At 58.3% G+C, this 20,405-nt stretch overlaps 1 protein-coding gene across 3 annotated transcripts in view; it reads right to left on the bottom strand.

Annotated features, from left to right (window-relative positions):
• Positions 1–384: 384 nt before the first annotated feature.
• The window catches only part of BMP1 (bone morphogenetic protein 1), a 38,585-nt gene continuing 18,564 nt past the window's right edge, over positions 385–20,405 (bottom strand). For 2 of the 3 annotated variants that reach the window (XM_028519361.2, XM_036032667.1), the window contains 12 exons: positions 17,147–17,249; positions 15,574–15,690; positions 15,181–15,326; positions 14,856–15,051; positions 13,784–13,909; positions 12,927–13,087; positions 12,345–12,525; positions 8,427–8,552; positions 5,263–5,390; positions 4,657–4,870; positions 2,861–3,111; positions 385–1,099 (listed from right to left, as the gene is read on the bottom strand). In XM_028519361.2, coding sequence (XP_028375162.1) covers positions 965–1,099; positions 2,861–3,111; positions 4,657–4,870; positions 5,263–5,390; positions 8,427–8,552; positions 12,345–12,525; positions 12,927–13,087; positions 13,784–13,909; positions 14,856–15,051; positions 15,181–15,326; positions 15,574–15,690; positions 17,147–17,249 — 1,884 coding nt within the window. In that variant the 3' untranslated portion in view covers positions 385–964. Of the gene's footprint in view, positions 1,100–2,860; positions 3,112–4,656; positions 4,871–5,262; positions 5,391–8,426; positions 8,553–8,839; positions 9,199–12,344; positions 12,526–12,926; positions 13,088–13,783; positions 13,910–14,855; positions 15,052–15,180; positions 15,327–15,573; positions 15,691–17,146; positions 17,250–20,405 lie in introns of those variants that run through there. The other variant, XM_028519362.2, reaches the window with a different exon arrangement.

The following is a 20,405-nucleotide window of genomic DNA, read 5'->3' as shown; positions in this document are numbered from 1 at the left end:
CATGGCCCATTCACCCCTTCCTTACACACGGACACAGGAACCCCAGGTGGACACCAGCTGGACGGACACACACCTATCCCCTTCTACATACCTCCTCCCTCCCCACCAAAGGGCCTTTCACAGAATGGCCCACCCATCCTTTTGGGGGGAGGGCTGTGCAGTGTGTACATGCTATGCACCACCTGTGGGCTGAGTGTGCGAGGTGGCTGTTTGTGTGTGCCCAAGTGTGAAATCACACCCTCAGGGGTTCTGAAACAGAAGGAAGGGCAGCCCGTGAGCCAGGTGTCCTGGCGACAGGCCACCCCAGACACAGCGAGCCTGCGCATCTAAAACCAAACCCCACCCCTGCCCCGTGCCTCGTCCCAGACAGCCTCAGCACAGGACACTGGCTGTGACACTTCCAGTTCACTGGCTGGGATGCCCTGGTGTGGCTGACCAGCCACTGGGCCTGAGAGAAGCCCTGTCTCCTTCCCCACCCCTTCCTGTCACCTCCCCACTGTGGCTCCTGTGGGACATGTATGGAGACTCATGCCCCAGGAAACAGCAGTAAAGGGGAGGGGGTTTAGAATAAAACCAAATGAGGCTGGGGAAGGGCTGGAACATGTATATTACAATGAAGATACGCACCAGCCATACACAATCCAGTGCGTAGCGATGGGCAGGAAAGACGGGAGGGTCCCACTGACAGGCCCTCTCCCCACCGGCCGGCCCCCACGGAGGAATGGCCACTTCAAGTGTCTCAGTGAAAGCTCTGGCTCCTGGCCCCTCGCTCTGGAGGGGGGGAAGGAGGAAGGGCCTGGGGAAGTGGCTCATGAAGGAGTCCAAGCCCCCGCCTCCTGAGGACAGCCTCACCTGGACCATCAGGGGCGGGGGCGGGGTGCCACCGCCTGCCCATCCCCACTGTCCAGTCCAGGTGATTGAGGGCAGCAAGCCTCGTCTCCCCACCGACGTGCAAGGGCAGAGGTCACTTCCTGCTGTGCAGTGTGTCCTGGAACTTGGTGCTGGTGTAGCGCAGGTGGAAGCCTTTTTTGGTGATGGTGTCGTCAGAGTGGAATCTCACCAGGACAGAGTCTCCCGCCGAGTACACCTCCTCCGGAGGCTGGCAGGGAAAGGGGGACGAGAACCTGAGGACAGGCACCAGGGCTGCCACCCGCCCTCCCTGGGGTCCCCTGCTCTGAGGAGGGTGGGTGGCTCCAACTGCCAGCAGGTGCCCCGACCGCTGGCACAGGAGGAAGACTCCTCTGGCAGGTGTTTAACAGGGCACCCGGAGGAGGGGAGAAAGCAGTGGCAGAGGAGCTTAAGCCCCGAGAAAAACTCCCATTCTCAACCCGGCTCTGCTAACTAGTCAGTTGTGAGGCTTAGGCAAGTGGTGCCTTCCCAGACCTTGACTCCCCTGGGGGCAAACAGGACCAAGGGCTGGCTGCTCTCCAGGCCTGGGCTGGGAGAGGGGCCACAACTGGACGGCTGTGACGCAGTCTTCGAGGAAGCAGGTTCTCCGAGTGGCTGTGCTCTAGCCGTTCCAGGTGTCTCTCATCTCTCGGAGAGGACCAGACAGCCGGGTCCCCCAGACCTGGACTCAGTCTTCCCCCCCTTCTGGCTGCAGTCAACTCAAGGGAACGCCCCTTCCCAGGCTCCTGCGAGCCCTTCCTCACCTCTGGGCACAGGCCCTCAGAGTGAGAGCCACCAGTGAAGTGCCAGCACACAGACGCCCTGGCCAGGGTGTGGAAGGGTCATTTCTGAGAGCCCTGGGGGCATGTCCAGCAAACATGCCAGGAAGCCCTGACAGGACTGGGTTTCTTTCCTAGGGCCCCTTCTGGCAGCCTCAGGAAGAAGACACTTGGGACACCCGAATGTGCTGGATCAAGGGCGTTGCCAAGGTCAAAGTGGGGAGTGGGCATCCCAAAGTGGGGGCTCCAGAGCCACCTGTCAGGGCAGGCAAGGGGCCGAGGGCCACACTTCCCCCTGCCTCCCCACCTCTCACTCTGCCCAGCTCTTGCCATTCAACAGGCTGAAGCCCTGCTCCTAAGGGAGATGGGCCAAATGCTAGGTCCAGCGGCTGCTGCTGCTCTGGGAACCTCCGCCCTTCCTGGGGCGCCCAGGCTGCCGGCAGCATGACCATTAGGGGCGTGGGGACCAGGAGGTGATGTGAGGAGGGACATCTGGGTAAGCTCGCACGAGTGTGAATGTATCTGTGTAGGGGGTGGGGGGGGGGAGACAGCATTCTCTGAAGGAGGACAAGTTTAAAATAGAAATAAAAAAGGAGAAACTACATGCAGCTCCTCAAACTGGGAGAAAAACAGATCCACCTCTGAGGTTTTCCTGCAGCCTTAGCTAAAACCCTGTAGGCACAGCCCTGTGAAAGGCCCCAGAGCTATGCTCAGGGCCTGCTTGGACAGCCCGGGGCCACTGGCCTCTCACGGAAGAAAGAAGCTGGCCGGGGAGGGATGAGGGTATTTTTCCGGTCAGCCAGGATAGCTGGGTAGCACAGCTTGGCTCTGGCCCCCGCCCCAACTCTGAGCCCAGTGAGCTGTGTGCTGGGGCTGGGGGAAGAGAACGGAGTGGGGGCAGAAGGCATGCCATCCTCCTCCCGGATGCAAACTGCCCCTCAGGCCCGACCTAACGGGTGCTGGGCAGGCCTCAGCCAGGGAAGGGCCCACTCCAGAGGCTCCAGGAACCTCATTTTCCCTGAAAGGGATGAATTTTCCTGGGTGCAGATGGTCTGGGGCAGGGCAGGCCTCCGTGAGCAGCCACCCAGGCATATGCTATCGCCCACCACACCAGCACCCCATGCCTGCAGAGGCGCTGGGGCTGGTGCTGGGGGTGCGGATCAGGTGAAGGGTGGGGTGGCGGGGGGCCTCACCCCTGAGCCACAGTAGCGCCCCAGCCTGGGGGCTGTGCTGTCGTAGCCATCGAAGAGCTCCATGTAGTCGTAGCCGCAGTCAGTCTCCTCCTCCACCTCGAAGGTCTGGAACACCAGCTCCACGCCGTAGCCTTCCTCCGCCACGATGACCCACTCACAGTCCACCCCCCCGGGGTAGTTGTTGTCACCAAACTGGGCGTGGGAGTAAAGGTCCTTGGACTTCACCTCAGCTCGCACTTGGCCTCCGCACTCTGTGGGGACAGGACGGGCCATCACTGCCTGAGCAAGGCGGCGGGCAGGCGCTGCGCCTCACCACACCGACCTCACTGGCTGGCTGCAGGCCCTGGGAGAGGCCGCGTGGCTGGTGAGGGCAGGGTTTGTGCCTGGCCCAGGACTTGGCCCAGAACACATGCGCAGTGGCTGGGCCTCTGGATAGAGGCCCACGGAGGCCGAGACACACGGGGCGGGGCAGCTCCGAGCAGAAGCTTGGAGGAGCGCATGCTTATTGAAAGGGGACGTTGCTAATTTGCTCCAGTTGATGGCTGTCATGGAAGAATGTGGGCCCTGCGCTGCCAGAGATTCCATTCCTAAGAGCAGATGTACATCTAGACTTTGTGTGAAGACTCCTGATCTTTAAATGTTGGCTCACATTTTTAAAAAACACAGTGTGGGCCAAACAAAGCAGGCCTGAGGGCCAGATGGAGCTGTGGGCCTCCGGTCTGTGGCCCTGTGCTGGGAGGGGAACAAGAACATGCAGGGCAGGGTGTCAGCAGCTGCCCTCCTCCTAATGCCTTCTGGCCTCTAGGATACCTGGGGCTCACCCTGCCCTGGGGGGTTGGAGATGGGGGTGGGGCCCGGGCAGGAACTGAGCAGAGAGGGAGGAAAGTGAAGAGAGGAGGCTGTAAACACGTCAACTCAGAGTCCCCAGCAGACCCACAAGGAGGCTGCGGAGCCCTCCTCTGACACCCGGGGTCTGACGGGCAGTCCAGCCTCCCAGGACTAGCCTTCGGCCTTTCTCCGTAGCCAAATGTTCCCACTCCATGGCTGGCCTTATACACCCATTGCTCTGGCCAGACTGAGCGGTTAGCTGGCACCTGTCACAGTCAGAGCTGTCCTGGGGCCGAGGCTGTGCCGGGCTCCCACCCCTGTTGGAATGACCCTCCGGCTGCACCCGAGCCAGGCCCTCATGGAGTTTTGTCTCCTGCTGTAATCACGTGTGCACGTCCTCTCTCTCTCCTGTGTTTCCAGGTGAGCAGGGTGAAGGGCTGAGGCCTGAGGCAGAGCCGTTTGCCCCGAGGCAGCCTCCTTACACAGAGCTCAGTACACGGTTACTGAATGAATAAGCAAATGAGCACCGAGTAAGCCACTCAAGGGCTGAGGTGTTCGTCTGCTCCGTACATTTTGTGATCCGCACTTAGAACGCTGCCTACTACATGTTATGTGTTAGTAAGCAGGTATCAAATGAACGAAGAGTGAGTTTTGGGGACACAGTCCCCCTGGCAGTAGGGGCTCTGGGGATTCCCTACCCCTGTCATCACAGCCCTCTGGAGGGCCACCTCCAAAGCCCCTAATCAGTACCTGCCCTCGCTCACTCAGGAGGCTCCCCCTCCTCACCCTGGGCCCAGCCCTCGGCACACGCTGTCTCTCCAGCCAGGCCTCAGGATCGTCCCTCCGTGCCTTCTCAAGCTCTCCGTAGCCCCCACCCAAGCCCAGCCTGCCTTGGAGACCAGAATTAGCAGATGCCCCCAGAACAACGCTGGCACAAGGGCCTGGCGCCTGGTGGCAGGGGGCCTCACCTGTGGAGTGGGAGACCTGGAAGCCCTTCCTCTGGACGGAATTGTCAGAGTAGAAGCGCAGGAACATGCGGCTGCCCGAGGCCACAACCGGCTCCGGCTTCTTGCTCCCACAGAAACGGCCCAGAACCGGGGCTTTGGCATCTCGCCCATCATACACCTCCAGATGGTCGTAGGCACACTCAGGCTGGGCCTCGATGTCCATCTCCAGGAAGGCCTGTGGGGCACGGGGGAGAAGAGTGAGTTAGGAATGTAGTGGGGGCCAGTGGGGTGGGCAGCAGGTGGCCCCAAACCCAGGCCTCCTGACCCCAGCTCACAGACTCTGGGGGGAGTGGCCACAGCTGGCAGGTGGCAATGAAGGAGGACTTGGGGATGGGGTGATGGCAGGAACCCCCAGTGTACGCTGGGGGAGGGCCCTTGTCACGACCAGACCAGGGTTCTCTCAGGCTGGCAGCTCTGTGGGCTCAGCCAGGCCACCAGCCTGCAGCCTGCCCAGCTCTGGGCAATGCCTCGGAGTGACCCAGGGCTTGGGAGCCGACAGGAGGTAGGTGATGGCTACATGGCAGGGGGCGCAGGGGGCCTGTGCAGGCTGGGGTGTGGGCACCTTACCAGCCTGACCCTGTGCCCAGGGGTGCTTGAGATAGCCCAGGTGCACTCCTTCTTGCTGGGGTATTTGTCAGGCCAGTTGGGGCTGGTGATGGTGCCACTGGTGGACGTCACCTTGTGGTCACAGCCGGCTGTTGGAGGTGAGTTAGGGGAAGGGGGCCATCAGGAACCCCAGTGCGTCAGCGCCCCCTATGAAGGAAGAAGGCCGCTCCCTCCTGCCTGCCTTCCTTCCTTCTTTCTGAAGTTTCCCATGTGGACACGGACTGAACTTGTCTCCCTCTCTCCTGTTGTTACCCACGCCCGGGAAAGACAGCTGCTTGTTCCAAGCGAGGCCCCACCAGGCAGCATCTGTGGGACCACCCTCCCAGACACCCCTGAGTGAAGCCCCAAGGCCACCTGGCCTCACCTTCTCTGCCCTCCGAGATGTCTTCATCCTTGATCTGCCACCACTCCATCCACAGGAGACTCTGGCACCAGACCCAGTTCTCTCTGTCCCATCCCACCGCCATCCTCACTGATGTCAACCAACATGCAGACGGCCACCCACTACACCGGCCTCTCAAGTCTTCCCTCTGTGCATCCCCCAGGCACACCTGCTCCTGACCACACCCTGGCCTCTGCCACCACCCACCTTGATGCTGCAAACACATTGCCCTCTCTGCGGCCACCTCTCACTCTTCCTGGATGCTTAGGCCTCCACTTCCCTGTGGCCGCTTCTCCAACAAAGAAAGACCCCACAGCCCCGATCCTTCCAGTTTCTCTCCATATTTCCCCCTTGGTTGATTTAACTTGCTTACCTATCTAGCTGGGCCACACGGCTGAGCCCCCAACTGGTCACCAACACGCTGTCCTCCTTCTGTACCATTCATGAAAATCCCCCTGTAGTCCCCAGCCGCGGTGGGCCCCCAACCACTGGACACCCTTGGATTTGTCCTTCAGCAGCACCATCTCTCACCTCCTCAGCGACGGCTCCAAACATTTAGCTCTCTCCTCAGCACGCGGCAGACCACCTCACTTCCTGCCTCCCTGAGAAAGCCAGGGCCTCAAACACGAAGGACTTAAACTTCCCGACCCTACCTGCAACCTCAGTCTCCCTCCTTCACTTTCCCTGCTTTCCTGTCTCAGAGAAGGCGTCCCCCCATCTGGCAGCAATGATTCTCCTCTGTGAGCTGGAGCTACTTGCTGCCTACCATCTGGGGACCCTGGTACTTCAAACTGCCCACGTTCCCTCTCCTTGCTTGCCTGCAAGCCTTCCTGAGCTGCGCCCATCCTAACCCAGCCCTCCCACAGCCCTGTGTACCCTCCAGCTGCCGTCCAGCCTCTCTCCTTTTCTTCTCAGCCTATCTTCAGGAAAACGTGTTACCACCACCTCTTCCCTGCTTACGGATCCTCGATCCACTGCCATCTGTCTTCTGCCCCACAAACTTAAAAGCTCCTGCTCATCAGTTATTATTATTGTGCAATCTCATAGGTCCCTCCAGGAAATGTGGGCAGCCACTATGCTACTGGGCTGGGAGGAGAAAGGGGGGTGGGGTGGGGGTACGGGCCGCACAGCTGTGCCTATGGCAGAGGCTCACCAGATGACTGCACGGCAGGCTGTCTAGTGGCCCTAGTGGAGGCAGGTGGGGCTCTTGGCCCTCCAGTTTGAGCTGCGCTGCTGCATTACCCCTCTGGGATTGCCTGTGGCCACATGCCCTGCCTCCCCCTTTCCTACCCTGGTCTTCCATGCCCTCTAACATCTCCTTGGGAGCTGGGGGCCCCAGAGCCTTGCATAGTGCCACACCTATGCAGAGGTTCAGGAAATACTGACTGGTTCCTAGTTAGCCTGTCCTTGGAGTAAGGAGCCCTGATACTTCTAAAGTGAATCAGAGCCACTGCGTACCGGCATCTTCCCAAAGAGCTGAAACCCTCTCCCGCTACCTCGTGGGTGTTGACACTGAGGGCTCTTCAGCAAAACCCTCTTTTTTGTAGAAGGAACAAAGATAAAAATGCAGTTTAGACAACATCAGAATTAGGTCCCTTCTGGCTAAAAGATGCGGGGGCCTCGTGCGTCAGGAACTTCACATTTGGGGAGCCTGTTGTGACCAGGTTGGAAGGCCTTGCGTGTCTTTTGGGTCACTGTGGAGCGCTTCACTTCAGTGTATCTGGCCAGCAGCTTGTTTATACCCTGGTCATCTGCCTCGGGATGATGAGAAGAGGCATTTGCCAGCCGCTGTCTCGGGATGATGAGAAGAGGCATTTGCCAGCCGCTGTGCTCTGCTTCAGGCAAGATCTCTGAAGCTCAGCACCTTCACAGCAGGCACCATATTTTATATCATCTCATGGGTGAGGAAACAAACTCAGAGAGGTGAAGTGACTCACCCCAAGTCACAGTGACATGCAGTGGTAGGGGCATTGTGCTTGGGGACTAGTATGCCCCTAGTGGGCAGGCACCACGCTGGAATTAACCTCTGGGGCAGGTCAGTGTTGTCTAGTGTCCAAAGGGGTGTCAGATGACATCAAGGGTGGCATGGGAGCTGTTTCCAAATATCTTCAGGGTTTCAGTGTCTGGGAGGCGGCAGCCTGTGGTGGGTGTCCCTGGGGCCAGCGGCGTGACCAATAACAGTGACGTGTGTGCCTGTGCTTGTGATGAGCCAGGCACCACTCGGAGCCCTTCGAAGCCCCAGACCCTTACAAGGTGGGTGCTGTCACCATCCACATGTCACAAAGGGGCAAACCGAGGTCCAGAGGGAGCAAGTCTGTCGCTCAAGGGCACACGGCTGGCAAGGTGGCCGCCGGGCCAGGCAGCCTGACCCTAGTCTATGCTTTTAGCTGTGGTCCCATCTGGACTCTCTGCCACAGGGAGGTCATTACCAAAAGGACTTGGACATGGGTTCGAAGAAGCTAACCACGAAACGGCCTAAAACGGAGCCTGGAGATGGCTGTGAGCGCCTCCTTCCCGGACCCGCACAGGGAGAAACCGGAAGTGCACGACACCAGGCTGTTGCTGGGGCTGGTGAGATCCCTGCGCCAGGCACGGGCTGAAACAAGGCGACCTCAGGGGTCACGCAGCTCCTCGGGTCTAAACACGGAGCCCAGCGGGGACAGCACCTCCGGCCTCCCGCTCCCAGCAGCAGCAGGGCGGTGGGAGGCGCCTACAGGCGCCGGGGCACACGGCCCTCCCTTACCTTCCTTGCAGTCATGCTTGTTGTCGTGGAGGACGAAGCCACTGCGACACTGGCACTCGTAGCTGCCGAAGGTGTTGACGCAGTCCTGTTGGCAGCCGCCGTTATCCTTAGAGCACTCATCTTTGTCTGCAGGGGAGCACACAAGGGCAGACCCGGGTCTGTGCGCGGCGCGGCGCGGCCGGGCGGACCGGCACCCCAAGGCAGGCAGGAGGCCTGGCCCGGCGTCCTCCCCCCCTGGAGCTGGGTGGGGAGTGAGGCCCTGGCGCTGATGGGGTCCAGCTGTGGGGAGAGAAAGCGGGTGGTGGGGTGGAGGGAGGGCTGGGTCTGGAGCTGCCCGGCATGGGAACCCTCTACCATTACCTGCTTACTGGACAGACGGACAAGTGGAAAAACAGACACACGGACAAGCAGACTGCGAGAGAAAGGAGCAGGACGCAGGGGTCCCTCTTTTACTTCACAACAGGAAATGTCACAGACACCATCAAAATGGGAGGGGCGGGGTGGGAGAGGTGCCCTGTCCACGCCAGGGGACAAGGGGCGGAGGAGAGCACCAGTTCTGTCCGGCCAGAGGGAGGCAGGCCGGAGTGGCAGAGCGGAGGTGGGGGTGGGCAGCCCGGGAGCCCCCATCCCATTCTGTCCGAGGTGAGGTTCCTGAGTAACAAAGGGTCCGGGAGGCCTGGCAGGCCTCACTGGGGGGTCCGGTTTCTTTTCTGTACTCGGAATTTGAGCTGCTGGGGTCGTCCCCGAGGGGGCTGCAGGGCTGGCCTCTTTTCTGAAACGAGAAAGAGAAGGAGAAAAGGGACCAAGGGGTGGGGGTGGAGGACAGGGACCAGAGAGGGAGAGCAGTGAAAACCAGACCCGGGGCCTCGAGGCAGATCCCGGGGCCCAGCGGGGAGGCAGCGGACACACACATGCAGGACGGCCATGTCGGCGCAGCCAGGTCTCGCGGAGGGGCAGCGGGCAGGGGAGCACAGCGACGAGATGGATGGATGGATGGATGGATGGATGGATGGATGGATGGATGGGGAGAAAGCCCGTGGCAGGGAGAAGGCCTGCAGGGGGCGCACTGGGGAGACAAACAGTCTCAGGCAGAGGGGCGGGGTCCACGGAGAGGGCGGGCTCAGGGAGAGCTCTGTTCTTCTGGCTGTTGCAGCTGCAGTGTGTTAGACACACACACCAACACACCCACACACATAGGAGCCCCTCGCAGATGCACTGTCATCCCCGCATGGCGGTACAGAGAGTGACCCACAGGTTCACACCTATGTGCACACACACAGTATCAGCCACCCACCCATCCATGTATATGTGCAAAGAGTGTTCACACACCTACAGCTGCTCACGTGTGGGTGGGCCCACACAGGCACTCTCCAGCAAACACAAACGTGTGCACTGACACAGACCCACGGTCACAGAGGCATGGGTATGTCACACCCGCACGTTCTCTCTGTCCATGGTCACTCTGGGGGCTGTGCCCCCCGCACAGAGGCAGGCGCTCAGGGACGGTGTGTGGATCGAGTGGGCACCCACCACTCCAGAGATGAACTAGAGGTGGAAAGATGCCTGCCACTCTTCACCTGGCCCGGTGGGGTCTCTGGCGAGGGGAGCCCTGTCTCCATCAGGAGAGGGGCTGGAGAGCTGGCTCTCAGAAGGACCTGCTTCTCCAACCCCTTCTCGGGTGGGCCAGACCCCCTGGGGCCTGCAGGAACCCAGGGCCAACAGGTGGAGTGCCCAAGTCCCTTCACGGGGCTCCTTCTCAGTTAGAACAGGACAGGGACCCTGGAGGGAGGGCCTGTGGGAGTTGCCTTTGCATGAATCCTACAGGAGAGTGGGGGTGATGGGTGCCCCACGACCATCCTGGGGTGTCATTGAGGATCTCGCTGGCAACTATGCTGGGAGCTCATGGACTGAGCCAACACTTCCTGAAGTGTTTGGACCATGCCTTTCTTGTATCTGTACCCCAAATACCCAGTGTAGGGCCTGGCATATAGTAGGGACAACACTTGCCCAATGAATAAGTGAATGGCTGAATGAATGAATGAATGAATGAGAGAAAAGTGAATCCTGAGGAAGGCCTGCTCCAGCACCCGGAGTGGGACCCTGGCACGGCGGGGGTGTGCACCTCCCCTCGGAGCCAGGGGCAGGTTGCAGGAGGGGTAGGAGTGGGCAGGGGGGAACAGGGGCTCAGACAGGAGACGGCACTCACCCTCCAGTGCCAAATGCCCCGGAAGGTGGCTGAGATCAGACTGAAGTTCTTCAGGCTCTTTCTTCTCCTTCTTGGCTTAGAGTTTCCTTGCTTGGTGTCCCAAAAGTCCAAAAAGCCCCCTTCTGGGGGGCCAGAGTCAGATGCCCCACGCCCTGAGGGCTGGACCTTGATGGCCATTGCTGAGGGTCCTCTGCAGATTTCTTGTGCGACGGGGCAATGCATGTGTGTGCATGCAGGTGTGTGCGTGTGTATGCGTGTCTCTGAGCAGGGCTGAGACAGGTGGGCACAGTGCCATGCCGGGGCAGGGCAGTAACCGTGGGTGGACAGCCCCAGGTGCTAGGCCTGACAGAAGTGGTTGGTCCCTGTCCCCCTCCAGGACTGGAGCAACAGAAGGTCAGGAAGAGACAAGAGTAAGCAGGTAATGGTTTCCATGGGGCCGAGCCCACACCTGAGTAGGTGTTATGTCCCCTCAGCCCTCTGGTGAGTACCTCGTAAGAGTTCTAGGTGGGCACAGGGAAGAAAGGGGGTACGCTGAACGGGGAGGGCCTCAGCAAGCAAGGGGCAGGGGCTGTGGGTGCTTTCAGCAAAGCAGGGCGTCTGGCAGTGCCAAGCAGGGGACCCATGCTCAGGGCAGTGCATGGCATCCAGGTGGGGCAGGCAGGGGTGCAGGGCGGCCAGAGGGTCTGGAGGATGCAGGACCCTGGGCAAAGGAGGGGAGAAGGGAGGCAGCGTGGACAGGCCGTGGGCTTCCTGCCTTCCTGCTGCCCCATTCCCGGCCCACCAGGTGTGCTCGAGAAGAGGATCCTTGGGCTGTCCCCCACAAAGGCCTCCCACTCCCCCACACTCCCCCCATGAAGCCGCTGCCCTGCACTGCCTGAGTCCCAGATCCTACTGGGAGCAGGACCACCAATGAGGAGGACCACCGGCCGCCTCCCAGCCTGGCCCTAGGGTCAAGGATAGGACAGAGGGATTAATAAAGCAGGGGAGAGGTCTTCTGGGACCCCTGGAGGTCAAGCTCAGAGAGGCCCGGCAAGGGGCTGCCAACTACCCTTTAGGCCACCCAAAGATGGGGCCATGAGGGGACTAGACCCCAAGGCAGCTGTCAATCAACTAACTGACTAAAGAATATATAAATAACCATAAATTAGTAAACATAATAACATAAGAAACCATTTTAAGTGAAGAATTAATAAATTAGATAAAACGAATGCTAGATGAATTTGAGTCCCCCACCTGCAGGCCAAAGGGGAGATGGAAGGCTCGGGCATGGGAAGGAGGGAGGGTCCTGCCCAGGCCCAGACCCCCCCCTCCAAAGCCTGCAGGGTCTGATGCACAACCTGGCTGCAGCCGGACACTCTGCGCCGGACACTCAGTCCAATGCGAATGCCCTCCTGCCCCTGCACGCACCCGCGTCCTCCTGCCTGTGCCCAGGGCCCGCGGGTCTCAGGCTCCTGATACCTGGACCACCCTCTCCCTCCACTTCTGCAAGTCTGTGTGCCACCTGTGTCCTGCCTGGCCTCGGGCCAGCCGCTAGATTCCCGAGGGCTCAGGAATGATGGGGCTCAGGGTGGGGGGGCTGGCCTGGTGGTGAAGGGCTAGCAAGGCAGCGGGGGACAGACCCTGCTGCAGGCACGGGGCAGGGGCTGCTGGGGAGTGCGGGGTGAATCGGCAGGAAGCAGGAGAGCAGCTTGGAGCTGGGGAGTCCAGGTTACCTGAGAAGAAGTGGGCCTTGAAGCCCTTTTTGGAGACTGTGTTGTCGGACTTGAACTCCACACGCATGTTGTTGTACTGGGAGGTGATGACCTCGGGCTTCTCGGAGCCACAGAACTTGCCGTGCAGCTTGGAGTCAGCCGTGAGTCCGCTGCGCACCTCCACGAAGTCATACTTGCACACCTGCCGGGCAGAGCAGTTCCAGACCCAGCTCTGCCTGGAAGCCTCTCCCGACCACCCCCGCCCGGGGTGGGGGGCGGCTCCTGTTCCATGGGTCCCTTCCCGGCAGCTCCCTGCTTTACCAAATCTAACAGCTCAAAATGGTGCCACCCTGCGGCCATCAGGTGGATCTTCTTGTGCTCCCCACACAGGACCCAGCCCTGCCCACTCCACAGGCTTCTGGATGCCATGTGCCAGGGCTCCCGGGTCTTCAAGGCCCTTGTCCCCAAGCACCCCACCTCCCCAAGTCCCTCTCCCCTCTCCATTCTTAGAGTACATTTCTTTCAGAGGATAGGAAACAGGCATCAGTCAGGCTCCATGCCTCAGAACCTTCTTGCATCTCCTTAGCCCCGGGCAGCACTTACGTCATTGCCCTCGGTCTCGAAGAAGTCGAACTGCAGGGAGATGCGGTACTGGGTGGGCGCCACCAACTGCCAGATGCAGTTTTTGTTAGGGGGGTACTCCTTGGGCCAGCCCGGGCTGGTAATAGAGCCGTTGAGCTTGGTGAGGAATCCACCACAGGCAGCTGGGGGCACAAAGGAGGTGGCGTCACCCTCCAGGAGTCCCCGCTCTAGGGAAGGGCATGAAACATGGGCTGGGGTACACCGAGGGGGGATGGGGCTTGGGTCCCTCCAGGCCAGAGGGAAGGAGGCAGGGGGTGGGGTGGGGGTAGCATCAGAGTATGAGGAGTGGAGATGTGTGTGTGGCCACTTCTATTTCACGTGGGTCAGGGCATCTGCCGAGAGGAAGAGCAAGGGGGTGTCGGTGGGCAGCGGGGACTGGGAAGGACCGAGAGGGGCTGCTTAGAGGTGAGTGGAGAGAAGCCGCTCAGGAAGAGCAGGCCAGGCTGGCGTCAATGAGCCACAGTGAGCTGCCACCGGCCTCCCGGGGACATCTACAGGGAGAAGCTGAAACTCAGTGCCTGTCTAAGAGCCGTGGTTTACAAATTGTGGGCCAGGACAGTCTGGGGGGTGACAAGATCAATCCTCAGGTCAAGATAAGCATTTAAAAAACAAAATAAAATGGAAAAAAATGCCCCAGACTACCATGCATCAGCCCCGAGAACCTCGTGCCACTGTTGGGGGTTAAATCATGAAATGTGCTCCTCACCCACAGGTGGCTAAGGCCATCCTAGGAGACCTGGCTGTTCCAGAAGGGGGGACTGGCTGGGGGGTGTGGGTCGGGGAGGGAGCAGTGTCTTGGGCGGACTGGGGGTCCTCACCCTCGCAGTGGCGCTTGTCAGGGGCCAGCTCGTAGCCAGGGTCACAGCTGCACTTGTAGCTGCCCAGGGTGTTGAGGCACCGCTGCTCACAGCCCCCACGGTTGGGCCGCGAGCACTCATCCACCTCTGCCAGGATGAAGGAGAGGGTGTCAGGGGCTCCAGGGAAGGCGCCAGGGTCCCTGCTCCTGCTTCTGCCTGAGAGGCAAGTCCAGGGTGTCCAGGGCTTCCTGTGACAGGTCCAGTCCCATTGTAGGCAGTCGGCTCTGAGCCACTCAGCTCTGAGGCCATGGCCTCCTGGCCCCACCCATGGCTGCTCAGGACCCACCAGGTCCCCAGGAGATCCTCCTGGTGAGAGCCCCAAAGGGACAGGCAGTGACCTGAAGCACCCGACAGGGGCAGCTCAGAGCCTTCTCTCTGACCTCGCCCTTTACAGGGGCCTCTCCTCTGCCACTTCGGAACTCTTCTTTCATTCCTATGTGGCGCCACTGACAGAGGGCCGTTACCACCCCCACTGCAGAGGTGAGGAAGTGGGGTTTGGGCAGAACCTCTTGCCTAAGATCACCTGGATACGTCGTCCCCACTGCCTGGTTCCCTCTCTGAGCTCCTTCCCGCCTCTCAGCCTCATGCAGAAGCACACAGACTCCTGGATGTCAAGGCACCTCCTGCATTGTCATTTCAATTCCTGGCCACGCACCCACCCTGTGTCAGGTGTACCTAAGTTTGTCAAGTTTGTCATTTGTTCAATGAAGTATGCAGTTTTTCAGTGGGCTGACCTCTTCTCCCCATTTAGGCCACAAAGTCCTAGAGCAGGGTGCTAGGGTGGGTCTATGTGCTCCCACAGTCTGGGTTGAACATGTGAATGAGGGGGGAAGGAAGTCATAACAGACCTATTTACAACAGCCAAGATGTGGAAACAGACAGTGGTGCCTTCGGCTATCAGCCGTACACAGTGCACTTAAAGGCATGTTCAGAGGGTGGTGTGCTTGCTGAGAGTTCTTACCAAATAAAACAAGGTGAAGAAAATAAAAAGAAGGAATGGAGCAGATGGGTGGGGGACTGGGGAAGGAGGCACCTTTGAAGAAGTTGACAGCGAAGCCAGCTTTGTTAATGGATCCGTCAGAGACGAACTTGAGCCAGAGGCGGCTGGACGTGCTCTTGATGTCATCAGGCTTCTCGTAGCCACAGTAGCGCCCAATGAGGGTGCTGCTCTCACTGTGCCCGTCGCGCACCTCCAGGTAGTCATAGGCACAGCTGTCATGGCGCTCGATCTGGGGGTCAGGGGCTCAGTGAGGGGGGGGCACTCTGGTGGCCAGGGCCTGACACCCAGAAGCCCGTGGAGAGGTGGGCTGTCCTGGGGGTATCTGGGGCATGAACAGATCACAGGGTCTCTGACCTACCTCAAAGGACTGGAAGGTGAGGCCCACATGGAAGCCCTCGGACACCTGGATCCGCCAGATGCAGACTTTGCTGGGCCGGTAATCATCTGGGTAATTGGGCGACTGGATGTGGCCATTGTCCTTTTTCACATCTCCCCCGCAGATGGCTTTGGGGACACAGTGTTAGGTGGGAAAAAGGGGGAGTCAGTGAGAATGCTCTGCCTTGCTCAAGAGTCCCTCTCCTCGCCCCTCCTCCAGCCCTTCCCATGTGCCCCCAGCTTCCCAGTGTCCCCCCAGCTTCCCAGTGTCCCCCCCTCCCAATCCTACTGGGATCTCTTCTGGTGCCAGGAGGGAGTGGTTCTCGGATGCCAGGGACCCCAGGCTGCCCACCCACCACTATCTCACCCTCCGTACCTTCATAGACCGCAAAGAAGCCCTTCCCCACCCAGTTGCTGCTGCTGCGAAACTCAACCCAGAGGCGGCTGTCAGTGGAGACGATCGGCTCGGGGAGTTTGCCCCCACAGAAGCGGCCTGTGGAGACGGTGTGGACAGGGGGACAGTGAGGCACAAAGTGAGTCTCCGTCTCCTTCTCACACCAGGCTGTCCCTCCAGGAAGCCCGCACCGCCTCTCTGGGGGCCTCAGGGGCTCAGGCCCTGGTCTGCACTGGACACACGGTCCCAAGGCCCCATACCCTCCAGTGCGCCTGTCCCTCCAACTTGGCCTTGAGGAGCCAGACAGAGATCCCTTCTAGAGGACTTCACGCACTTGAAGGGTAGGATATGAGTCTGTTTCTGGGAGCAGAGATGCTCTTTGCAATAACCAACTGTACATGTTTTCATTTACTTTTTAAAAAGAGCATGTTACCAAAGTTACTTATCTTTTCTTACTCGATCTCCAAGTAAACAATAACCAAGAACCAACACAATTTTCCTTGTACGTACACAATGTGCCATTTGATCACATGCAGGGGGTGCCACAGAGCCCCAGATAAATCGCAGAATCCGGAACTGGTTCAAAAAAATGTCCCCTTTGAAATAAAACCCGGCAAGAATCCACACAAGCGCTGAGGCCAGCCATCTGTGGAATTCTTTGTCGTCAGGGATCCACCAGGGACGCTTTGTGCGTTCCTAGTAAGACGGGTGTTTCCCAACTTTCAGCAAGGGACAGAGGGTCTGACCTCGGAATGGAAGCCACAAAAATAAACCTCAGTCTCGGAAACGCTCACTTGTCAGCAGAGGAAGTGTTGTAGTAACAGCTGCTTTCCGTAACTAATAAGAAATCTCGAATGCTAAAAACTGGGGGAGAAGTATGACGAGCAAGGGGTTGCCGGCCTGCTGCAGGCATAGGCTGTGGGTCAAAGGCCCTGATGCCAACGAACGGTCCTGAGCGACTTGGGATCCTGCCCACACTGGAGAAGGGGAATGCACACAGCTCCTTGGGCTTGCTGCCAATGTGCTCTCAGAACACCCCTCTTGGACCTGACTCCGTGTCTGTTAAAGCACCTTCTGTCCAGCAGGTCTGACCCACTCATTCCCACTTACCACCCCCTGCCCCCTGAGGAAAACAGCGCCCTGAGCAAATGAGTTTGGGCCATGGAGCCCTCGTGGTGTACCAGGCAGTGCTGCGGCCACCCTCAGGCCAGACCTCGCAGAGGACACAAAGCCTCTGAATGTCCCGGATGAGGAAGAGCGCCCCGAACTGTGGTTGCGCAGAACAGCTCATCCATTCCTGCCGACTCGGATGACTCCCCCAGCCCGTCCACTCACAGCCACCAGGAGGGAGCCCGGAGGCCCGAACCAAGGACCCTGAGGTCCAGACTGGAAAAGGGACTTGCCCAAAGTCACACAGCTCGTTAGTGATGCAGCTCCCAGGCAGGGCTCCCATGGCAGGGTGTCGCCCTTGGCCAAGCGTTGTGTCCCGGGGGAGGATGAAGTCGTGCTAAGAAGGAAGCAGCTGTGGAGGAGGCTGGGTGGGCTAGCGCCTTACCTCGGAGAGGCGCCTTCCTCCAGAAGCCATCTCGGACCTCCACATAGTCGTACCAGCACAGGCGGCTGCGGTACAGGTCCATGGATGTGAAGTTCAGAATGATCTAGGGGGAAAGGGAGGAGGAAAAGGGTCACATTGCTCCCCACACCTCATGGGCCTCGCCCTCCAGCCCCATGACCACTGTCCTGCTTTGGTGAGGCAGTTTGCTGTGGGTAATAAGTAGTTAAGGGTTTCAAAAAGGAGTTCCTGGCACAGCAATGTCACTCCCCCACAGCTGTCTGCCTGTTCCAGTCAGCATGCTTCCCGCTACCCCGGGCCAGTCCTCACTTGAAACGCACAGCTTTGTGAATGCGTCACAAGACCAGCGGGCTCGCTGTACTGCTTGCGCCAGCACAACAGCGCAGCCGTCGCTTCGGGGTGCACCCAGCCCTCTGTGCTCAGCCTGAATCAGATAAACCACAGCGCCCGACAGGGCAGCAGAGGGGAGAGGAAAGCCCAGGCGGCAGGTAGTACTGGGCGTCTGAAATGGGAACTAAGGGTCTAGGGGGAAGAGGCAGAGGGAGGACCGGCCATCCCCCTCACCCCCCAGCACTGGGTTTATTCAGCACCGATTCTGGGCAGGGGGGCGTGATCCCTGCATGGGGGAATCCTCCCTGGACCTCACCCTTGCCCTGAATGAGTTTAAGATACACCCCTGTCAAGGAGCTTAGCACTTAGAAGGACAAAACATGTGTGGAAAGATCACTCAGTGAACACACTCAGGCTCCAGTCATGTGGACTGGGTTTGAATCCCCCTCCGCATTTCCTGTGGTAAGTCATCGGGTAAACCACCCAGCCTCTCCAAGCCTCAGCCACCTCGTGTGTGAAAGCAGGAGGAACATCCCACCCGACATGCTGCCTCTCAGGGCGGGCCCTGCCGGAAGCATCTCCCACTCATGAGTTCATTTCAGCCTCTGAACTCATCACATGTTCACCTAATCCTGGAGGGACATCTGACACCCTGCTAAGTACCAACTCTCCTCGCAGGTGGGCACATTAACAGGTGGAGAAGCACACTTTTCTGGAGGGAAACTGTTCTCTTAGTAGTTTCCAGAATGAGCTCCAAAGCCTGTTGTATGTTCTCTGTCCAACAAGCAGAGACTCCAGGGAACAGCCCACCGTGAACAGTGAGGTGTGTGCTTGGACACGAGATGGCCCCAGGGGCTCACCTGTTAGGTGCCAGCTGGGTTCCCTGGAGGAGAAGGGGTCAAGAAGGTCTGTCTCCCCTCCGATCACTGCTGAGTCACAGGCAGAGGCAAAAAGAGGCCAGAGTGAAAAGGAACCCAGTGCAGGTGCTGGCAACTGCTGTCCGCAGCCACAGTCGGTGCTGCGACCCTCAGCCGGTCAGGAAGAGCTTCTGGCTCACAGTCACACTCTAGCACGGGCCCATCGGAACTCTTGGTGACTTCACTGCCCACTAGATCAGCAATTTTCAGCCGGTGTGCCCCAAGAATTTTCCAACCATGCAACACCTGGCTGTTTAGTCAGAACCCTAACCTCTGTTCCCTTAGGTTGTCAAATAAAAAAGTGACAACAGCCAACACAACAGCTGTCTGGTGTGAATGAATCAAAATTATACCTATATTTTTTTGTAAGCCTGGCAAAAATGCATTTTTACTGTGCCAGAGAATTTTAATTCTTTTATATTTTAAAATATTTACTTACTAGGTTGAAGGGAAGGGAAGGAGAAAGAGAGAGAGAGAGAAACATCGATGTGAGAGAGAAACATCAATAGGCTGCCTCTCGTACGTGCCCCGACTGGGGACTGTGCCCTGGCCCAGGACCAAACCCGCAACCTACACGCGTGCTCTGACCGGGAATCAAACCGGCAAACTTTTGCTTTGCAGAACGATGGCCAACCGAGCCCTGCTGGTCAGGGCGGAATGGCAGTAATTAGTTTGTGTGTGCCACAGATGAAAAAAGTTGAAAATCGCTGACCCAGATGATCCTTCCCATTTCCTGGCCTCTCCATCACATGACCTCCCCTCTCTATCCCTTCTTAGCTACACATAGCACATGCCCTAGACCTCCTCATCCACAGCCTCCAGTTCAAGGACCCCATTCTGCATCCACAGGCCCCCATATTTCCTCACTCACTCCGTCTGTACACTGCGCCAACAATCCTTCCAGTTCACCAGGACCTCCAGTCCACGGGGCCCCCTCACTGCCTTTCACCCCCTCGTCCTCACATGCCTCCTCACTAGTCGGGACTCTCGGTCCACCTTTCATCTTTTCCTCTGGTTCGTGAGCTTAAGTGTGTTTGTGTTTGGAAAGCCTTATCAGCTGTGGTACTCAGAGATGTCTGTCATCGAGTGAGATCATGTTCCACGACGTGCACTACGTTACTCTGGGTAATTATTAATCATCATTGAGTGTGTTGTTGTAAAAATACAAGTCCTGGCATTCAAAAAAACTGAAATGGAATGTCTGTTCTAGCTATGGAGCCCGTGTCTCATTACATAATATTTTATCATTTTAGAAAACGAGTGAATGTGATCACAGAGGAAGTTTCATGCACTACGGTGTCTTTGGGGAGTAGCATGTAGTGGTTACTTCATAAATATTTCTGGGAGAGCATTTTGCTTTTAACAATCTGTTTTACAGACACACTAGCCGCAGTGTATAAAGATGTCAGTTCCAAGATACTCACGGCGGCATTTTTGAAAACCTGGGAAAACCTAAATTAACATCCATCACCAGACAGCTGCAGGTGCTGTCAAATAATTAAATTAAGGGACATCGAGTTGGTGTCACGCTAAGCAGCCATGGCAACTGAGGCAGACCTGCCTGTGCTGACAGGGACTGATGGCCACGCCTTACTGCTGAGCAAAGCACACGTTACAGAAGACCACACATGTACCCAGAAGGTTCTGGAAGGGTATCCCGAGTGTTACCAATGCTCAGTCACCTCTGAGGAATGGGAATTGGAGGAGGATCAAGGGGACAATGTTCACTTTTTACCCTATTCCTAGATTGCTCAAAATTTTTACAACATGCACATGCTACCTTACGTCTAAGAAAAAACAAAAGTACCTTTTAAAGAGTTGCTGGATGGAAGAAGAAATGCACAGGGCTGAGCGAGGGCACTGTGGCCTCCAGGCCCACACCCATAACCACTGCTCTGTGTGGCCTGTCTGGGCTGCCACTCACTTTGCTCAGCGGCTGCGCTAAGAACAGCAGCAACTGCCCCTCCTCCTCGGGAACAAGCCTGGCTCTGTCT

The sequence above is a fragment of the Phyllostomus discolor genome, chromosome 8 (assembly GCF_004126475.2).
Source record: "Phyllostomus discolor isolate MPI-MPIP mPhyDis1 chromosome 8, mPhyDis1.pri.v3, whole genome shotgun sequence".
Taxonomy (NCBI): domain Eukaryota; kingdom Metazoa; phylum Chordata; class Mammalia; order Chiroptera; family Phyllostomidae; genus Phyllostomus; species Phyllostomus discolor.
This window is presented reverse-complemented; position numbering and strand designations above follow the sequence as displayed.